Genomic DNA, 8112 nt, shown 5'->3' on the forward strand with positions numbered 1-8112 from the left:
GCAAGCCGCCTGATTTCGCAAACTACATTTACATTACATTTAAGTCATTTAGCAGACGGCTCTTTATCCAGAGCGACTTACAAATTGGTGCATACACCTTATGACAACCAGTGAAACAGCCACTTGCATCTAAATCTTGTTGGGGGGGGAGAAGGATTACTTACCCTTACTTACCCTATCCTAGGTATTCCTTGAAGAGGTGGGGTTTCAGGTGTCTCCGGAAGGTGGTGATTGACTCCGCTGTCCTGGCGTCGTGAGGGAGTTTGTTCCACCATTGGGGGCCAGAGCAGCGAACAGTTTTGACTGGGCTGAGCGGGAACTGTACTTCCTCAGTGGTAGGAGGCGAGCAGGCCAGAGGTGGATGAACGCAGTGCCCTTGTTTGGGTGTAGGGCCTGATCAGAGCCTGGAGGTACTGAGGTGCCGTTCCCCTCACAGCTCCGTGGCGAGCACCATGGTCTTGTAGCGGATGCGAGCTTCAACTGGAAGCCAGTGGAGAGAGCGGAGGAGGCGGGGTGACGTGAGAGAACTTGGGAAGGTTGAACACCAGACGGGCTGCGGCGTTCTGGATGAGTTGTAGGGGTTTAATGGCACAGGCAGGGAGCCCAGCCAACAGCGAGTTGCAGTAATCAAGACGGGAGATGACAAGTGCCTGGATTAGGACCTGCGCCCGCTTCCTGTGTGAGGCAGGGTCGTACTCTGCGGATGTTGTAGAGCATGAACCTACAGGGAACGGGACACCGCCTGATGTTAGTTGAGAACGTCAGGGTGTTGTCCAGGATCACGCCAAGGTTCTTAGCGCTCTGGGAGGAGGACACAATGGAGTTGTCAACCGTGATGGCGAGATCATGGAACGGGCAGTCCTTCCCGGGAGGAAGAGGAGCTCCGTCTTGCTGAGGTTCAGCTTGAGGTGGTGATCCGTCATCCACACTGATATGTCTGCCAGACATGCAGAGATGCGATTCGCCACCTGGTCATCAGAAGGGGGAAAGGAAGATTAATTGTGTGTCGTCTGCATAGCAATGATAGGAGAGACCATGTGAGGTTATGACAGAGCCAAGTGACTTGGTGTATAGCGAGAATAAGAGAGGGCCTAGAACAGAGCCCTGGGGGACACCAGTGGTGAGGAGCGCGTGGTGAGGAGACAGATTCTCGCCACGCCACCTGGTAGGAAGAGCGACCTGTCAGGTAGGACGCAATCCAAGCGTGGGCCGCGCCGGGAGATGCCCAACCGGAGAGGGTGGAGAGGGAGGATCTGATGGTTCACAGTATCGAAGGCAGCCGATAGGTCTAGAAGGATGAGAGCAGAGGAGAGAGAGTTAGCTTTAGCAGTGCGGAGCGCCTCAAGTGATACAGAGAAGAGCAGTCTCAGTTGAATGACTAGTCTTGAAACCTGACTTTTGGATCAAGAAGGTCATTCTGAGAGAGATAGCGGTAGAGCTGGCCAAGGACGGCACGCTCAAGAGTTTTGGAGAGAAAAGAGAGAAGGGATACTGGTCTGTAGTTGTTGACATCGGAGGGATCGAGTGTAGGTTTTTTTTTCAGAAGGGGGTGCAACTCTCGCTCTCTTGAAGACGGGAGGGGACGTAGCCAGCGGTCAGGGATGAGTTGATGAGCGAGGTGAGGTAAGGGAGAAGGTCTCCGGAAATGGTCTGGAGAAGAGAGGAGGGGATAGGGTCAAGCGGGCAGGTTGTTGGGCGGCCGGCCGTCACAAGACGCGAGATTTCATCTGGACAGAGAGGGGAGAAAGAGGTCAGAGCATAGGGTAGGGCAGTGTGAGCAGAACCAGCGGTGTCGTTTGACTTAGCAAACGAGGATCGGATGTCATCGACCTTCTTTTCAAAATGGTTGACGAAGTCATCTGCAGAGAGGGAGGAGGGGGAGGATTCAGGAGGGAGGAGAAGGTGGCAAAGAGCTTCCTAGGGTTAGAGGCAGATGCTTGGAATTTAGAATGGTAGAAAGTGGCTTTAGCAGCAGAGACAGAGGAGGAAAATGTAGAGAGGAGGGAGTGAAAGGATGCCAGGTCCGCAGGGAGGCGAGTTTTCCTCCATTTCCGCTCGGCTGCCCGGAGCCCTGTTCTGTGAGCTCGCAATGAGTCGTCGAGCCACGGAGGCGGGAGGGGAGGACCGAGCCGGCCTGGAGGATAGGGGACATAGGGAGTCGAAGGATGCAGTAAGGGAGGAGAGGAGGGTTGAGGAGGCAGAATCAGGAGATAGGTTGGAGAAAGTTTGAGCAGAGGGAAGAGATGATAGGATGGAAGAGGAGAGAGTAGCGGGGGAGAGAGAGCGAAGGTTGGGACGGCGCGATACCATCCGAGTAGGGGCAGTGGGAAGTGTTGGATGAGAGCGAGAGGGAAAAGGATACAAGGTAGTGGTGGAGACTTGGAGGGGAGTTGCAATGAGGTTAGTGGAAGAACAGCATCTAGTAAAGATGAGGTCAAGCGTATTGCCTGCCTTGTGAGTAGGGGGAAGGTGAGAGGGTGAGGTCAAAAGAGGAGAGGAGTGGAAAGAAGGAGGCAGAGAGGAATGAGTCAAAGGTAGACGTGGGGAGGTTAAAGTCGCCCAGAACTGTGAGAGGTGAGCCGTCCTCAGGAAAGGAGCTTATCAAGGCATCAAGCTCATTGATGAACTCTCCGAGGGAACCTGGAGGGCGATAAATGATAAGGATGTTAAGCTTGAAAGGGCTGGTAACTGTGACAGCATGGAATTCAAAGGAGGCAATAGACAGATGGGTAAGGGGAGAAAGAGAAAAGACCACTTGGGAGAGATGAGGATCCCGGTGCCACCACCCCGCTGACCAGAAGCTCTCGGGGTGTGCGAGAACACGTGGGCGGACGAGGAGAGAGTGGTAGGAGTAGCAGTGTTATCTGTGGTGATCCATGTTTCCGTCAGTGCCAAGAAGTCAAGGGACTGGAGGGAGGCATAGGCTGAGATGAACTCTGCCTTGTTGGCCGCAGAACGGCAGTTCCAGAGGCTACCGGAGACCTGGAACTCCACGTGGGTCGTACGCGCTGGGACCACAAGGTTAGGGTGGTCGCGGCCACGCGGTGTGGAGCGTTTGTATGGTCTGTGCAGAGAGGAGAGAACAGGGATAGACAGACACATAGTTGACAGGCTACAGAAAAGGCTACGCTAATGCAAGGAAATTGGAATGACAAGTGGACTACACGTCTCGAATGTTCAGAAAGTTAAGCTTACGTAGCAAGAATCTTATTGACTAAAATGATTAAAATGATACAGTACTGCTGAAGTAGGCTAGCTGGCAGTAGCTGCGTTGTTGGCACTACACTAATCAAGTCGTTCCGTTGAGTGTAATAATTTCTACAGTGCTGCTATTCGGGGGCTAGCTGGCTAGCTAGCAGTGTTGTTTACGTTCGCTGTACGGATATACCATTCATGTAAGCTTGCGATATCAGGCAGCTTGCGAGGCTACATTCAGTACACTGCAAGTCACGATATCAAGAGAGGCTCTCTCACTTAGGCATTCTTTCACTACATTGAGTCAGGACTTACAGTGAGTGGCCCCGCCTCCGTCAATAAGGGCCATGTCTTCATTGTGCTCCGTCTTGTACACTCTGTTCATCAGCTCCCACTCCTCTGGGATCCCCATGCCTTGACCCTCTTCAAAGTCCACCATCACTGGCCCAGCCGACACAAGGTCAAATGGGTCAGGCAGTCCAGCACAGTCCTCCACCACCTCCTGGGGATGGGGCTCCACGGTGGTCCTTTGTGATGCTTGGGAGGTTGAGCAAGTGGTTTGACCCATTGGATTCTTAATGTTGCCACGCCCACCACCCCCCCTCGGTCCTGTGTTACAGAATGCCTCTGAAGACCCAGCCTGCACCCTCCAGTCACCCCCACTGGGGGCCTCTAACCTCTGCTTCAGTCCCAGGGTGTCCTGGTCCCTCTGGGTCAATGAGGAGAGTCCCTGCTGCTGGTCCCCTTGGAGCCCGGTTAACAGACGCACAGTCTCACACAGCACAGACTCCACTGCTGTACGCACTGCCTCCTCAATGGCCCCACCCAGTCTGTCCCTCAGGAAGCTGATGGACACCTGGACATCCATCTTGGCACAGCTCTACCTGGCTGTCTCTGTGACTTTAGACACCAACTTCAGGTTTCAGGCTCTATGAGATGATATGTAGCTAGTCTATTCAAAAGTCACCAAACCTGGGTATTGCCAAAGATTCTCTAGTATAAGTTATTGCTTAAGTTCTTCCTCTCTGATAATTGATATGACCACATCTCTAAGCCTCTCTCACTTGGAGCGTCAACTAGAGATACACACTGAGTAATATGAATTTTACTAAGAACAATCATATTAGCTCTTCACCCTAAAACTACAGATATCTTGGCAACCCAAAAACCAATGTCAACATAGCTAGCTAAGCTAGTAACATTACTACCATATTATGCGTTAGACTGGTGAATACATTCAGTTTTGCAACTGACTAGGTATCCCCTTTTCCTGTTGTTGTCCCCATTATTATAGCTCGCAACAAAACAGGCTCTAGCTAGCTAATCATTTCCTACAAGCTATCGCTGTAAAATTAAAAGATTCATTCAACTAGTTAACGTCACCAACATTTCACTGCAAATTATCGAAAAAATACTTGAAGTCTACGCGGGATTGGGACTTTAAACCAAAGTAAAACATTAATATATAATTTTTTGAAGCGTTCTATCTAGCTAGCTATCGATTCTAGCTAGCTATCGTCCCCTAAATAAAACGTCATCGGCAAGAGGCAGCAAGCGTCAGAAGAGAACGGTGTGAAGCCATACAGAGATTTCAGCCATGGTATTCTCACTTTTCTTATGTTGTTTACCTAACAAGCATCAGGTGACTATTTTTCAGGAATACTCAGGTACTTCAATTTATTAGTTTGTTCTTGTATGACCGGAAGTCCTATTTTCCTTACAAACTTACGAAGAAGATTGAAAGCTGTATTTATTTTTTATGTATGCAATAACTAAGATACTGTTTTAAAGGGCATACAGGTCTGCTCTGACTTTATACGGTTATTGTTCTATTTAGTTATTAATACTCATTTCCAAAAAAAAAGGTCTTAGGAACATGTATATGTAAAACATTTTTTATTCATTTTTTTCATGTTCAGTTTTCATATGCACTTAAAAGTAGGTACCCTTTTATTTAAATTGTTAATTTGTACTTTATTTCTCAGAATAGTTCCTGATTACACTAAAGAGGGTTTTTGGTCTCTCTTACTACAAGAACCCTTGGTTTGGTGTCACTACAATGGAAAATACCTTTGGTGGTAATATTCTACACTCGGAATGTGACCCCTTTGGTCACTTTTTATTTGTCTTGTGATCAGTTACAATGACATTACGCTCATTACTGTAAAATTCTACGGGTACAACACCAAACATGAGAATGAGGAGTTACTTGAATCTATAGAGAAACATATACTTCATTGGTTATCTAAATTTCCCAATTCGTGATTATTGATAGGAGGGGACTTTAACATGACTATAGATAATTAAACTGATAGATGACCCCCCAGGTAGACCAACCAATCAGAATTTGGGTTTAATACTTTTTATGGAAAAGTTTGATCTTACTGATATATGGAGCGAGAGGTTTCCGGCCGACAGATCATTCACTTGGAGTAACAAAACAGGTTCAAGACAATCCAGAATAGATGTTTGGCTTGTATCCAAATGTGTTGATAGTGAGTGTGTTACTACAAATATTTGTACTACTCCCCACACAGACCATAGGGCCATTTACATTGATATCAAAATATTTACCCCTGATATGAACCTTGGTAGAGCATCCTACTGGAAGCTAAATATTTCATTATTAAATAATGATATAGTTCAATTTGAGGTTAAAAATCTGCTCTCACACTTTTGGGAAAGGGCTTGTGAAGAAAAATCTTGTTGCAAGAACTGGGAGCTCTTTAAATTTGAGGTGTCCAAATACCTTAAATATGGTAGTAATCTTGCTAAGACCAGAAGAGCTGAGGAGGAAAAGGTGATCATTAAGATAACTTCCCTTTCTCATAGGTCCCCAGCCAGCCTTTCGGGGGAGGAGAAGATGGAACTCATTGAGTTACAAAATAAACTGGATAATATATATAAATTAAAAGCAGAAGGAGCCTTTATTAGATCTAGGAAAAAATGGATTGAGGGAGAACAGAATTCATCCTATTTCTTTAGACTTGAGAAATGTCACTCTAAAAATAACACTATCCATAAGTTAAACATTGGTGTTATTACTGATGACCAAACATTAATCGCTAAATACTGTAGCAATTTTTACAGAAAATTGTATAGCTCTACGTACCGTCAGGAATCCACAGATATGTTTTTTTAACTCACTGAATAATGTTCACTCTATCAGTGATATAGAATCTAAACAGGCTGATGAACCCATCAAAGTTGAAGAGATTACAGTATCAAACATCTAAAGAACAATAAATCACCAAGTGTTGATGGAATTACATCAGAATTTTACAAATGATTTTCTGAGCAAGTAGCTCCCTTCCTATTTGAAGTCTTTTTTAGAGAGTATTAAAAACAATGTTCTCCCTCCTACAATTAGTCAGGGGTTAAGCCTAAGCCTAAAAAAAATAAGTGCTGCTCATCAATAACTTGTGTCCAATTTGTCTTCTTAATAATGACTATAAGATATTAGCCTTACTACTTGCAAAAAGTAGTAAAGAAGTCCTGGATGCAATCATTGATGAAACACAGTCTGGCTTCATGAGGAACAGACATATTTCTAACAATGTCAGACTAGTATTAGACATACTTGACTACTCAGGCCTAATAACTGAGGATAGCTTCATATTTTTTAGATCTTTATAAAGCATTTGACACAGTAGAGCATCAGTTTCTCTTCCACTCCCTTGAGAGACTTGGCTTTGGGGATTTTTTCTGTACGACACTCTATGCAAATGGTAACAGCTCTATCAAATTGACATATGGCACCTCACCTAGATTTGAGTTAAAGAGGGGAATTAGGCAAGGTTGTCCTCTCTCCGTACCGGTTTTATTAATCACCCAACTTCTTGCAAATTCTTTAAATAATAGTCCTGTACAAGGTATTTCAATAGCTGGTAAAGAAATTATTATAAGCCAGCTGGCTGATACTAAACTTTTTATTTAAGAAGCTAAACAAATTCCCATATCGATCAATGTGATACAATCCTTTTCCAAAGCGTCTGGTCTATATCTTAACATTAATAAATGTGAACTCATAGCTGTCAAAGATTGTGTGACACCTTCATATTATGGTATTCCAGTAAAAGACGAACTTACATATTTAGGCATAACCATTACAAAGGATCAGAAGTCTAGAGGCTTACTACATTTTAACCCTCTTATTAAAAATACCCAGAAGAAGCTAAATCAATGGCTACAGAGGGACTTACCTTTAAAAGGTAGAGTCCTAATAACCAAGGCCGAAGTTAACTCTAGACTAACATATGGCGCTTTATCTTTATATCTTGATAGTAAAATAAGCAAGGAGATAGACCAGATGCTTTTCAACTTTATTTGGAGAAACCGTACCCATTACATTAGGAAAATTGTTGTGATGAACATTTATGAGAATGGTGGACTGAATTTTCTGGACTTTACTACTTTAAATAATACTTTTAAGATTAATTGGATAAAACAATTCCTAAGAAGACCCACTTCTATCTGGAATTTTATTCCTCATCATGTCTTCTCTACTTTTGGTGGCCTTAACTTGTTTTGCAATTATAATATTGACAAAATTCCAGTGAAACTTTCTGCTTTTCATTGGCAGGTTCTCTTGTCATGTCCATTAATTTAAAAACACAATTTTTCTCCACACAGATATATGGAATAATCGGGATATAGTGTATAAAAATACTTCTTTGTTTTTAGAATATTGGTTCCAAAATAATATCCTATTGGTGAGCCAACTGGTAAATGCAGAGGGTCTTTTACTCAATTATAAGGAATTATTTTCACTTTACAAGGTCCCTGTAACACCTAAAGATTTTGCAATTGTTTTAGACGCCATTCCCTCAGGTGTTGCTCTGTTATTCAGGAACGTGTCAAGACCTGACCCTCAGAGCCTACCTTCTATTGACCCTGTTGACTCATCACTAGGCAAGT

General features: G+C 44.5%; 1 protein-coding gene across 1 annotated transcript; it reads right to left on the reverse strand.

The window, feature by feature from the left end:
- Nucleotides 1–2451: 2451 nt before the first annotated feature.
- Nucleotides 2452–6154, reverse strand: LOC127914485 (uncharacterized). The gene is made up of 2 exons (XM_052490887.1): nt 3511–6154; nt 2452–3064 (listed from the first exon to the last, which is right to left on the reverse strand). The coding sequence occupies exons 1-2, from the start codon at nt 4061–4063 to the stop codon at nt 2886–2888; spliced, it is 732 nt and encodes a 243-aa protein (XP_052346847.1). The 5' UTR covers nt 4064–6154; the 3' UTR covers nt 2452–2885.
- Nucleotides 6155–8112: the final 1958 nt, after the last annotated feature.

The sequence above is a fragment of the Oncorhynchus keta genome, chromosome 32 (assembly GCF_023373465.1).
Source record: "Oncorhynchus keta strain PuntledgeMale-10-30-2019 chromosome 32, Oket_V2, whole genome shotgun sequence".
In the NCBI taxonomy this organism is placed as follows: domain Eukaryota; kingdom Metazoa; phylum Chordata; class Actinopteri; order Salmoniformes; family Salmonidae; genus Oncorhynchus; species Oncorhynchus keta.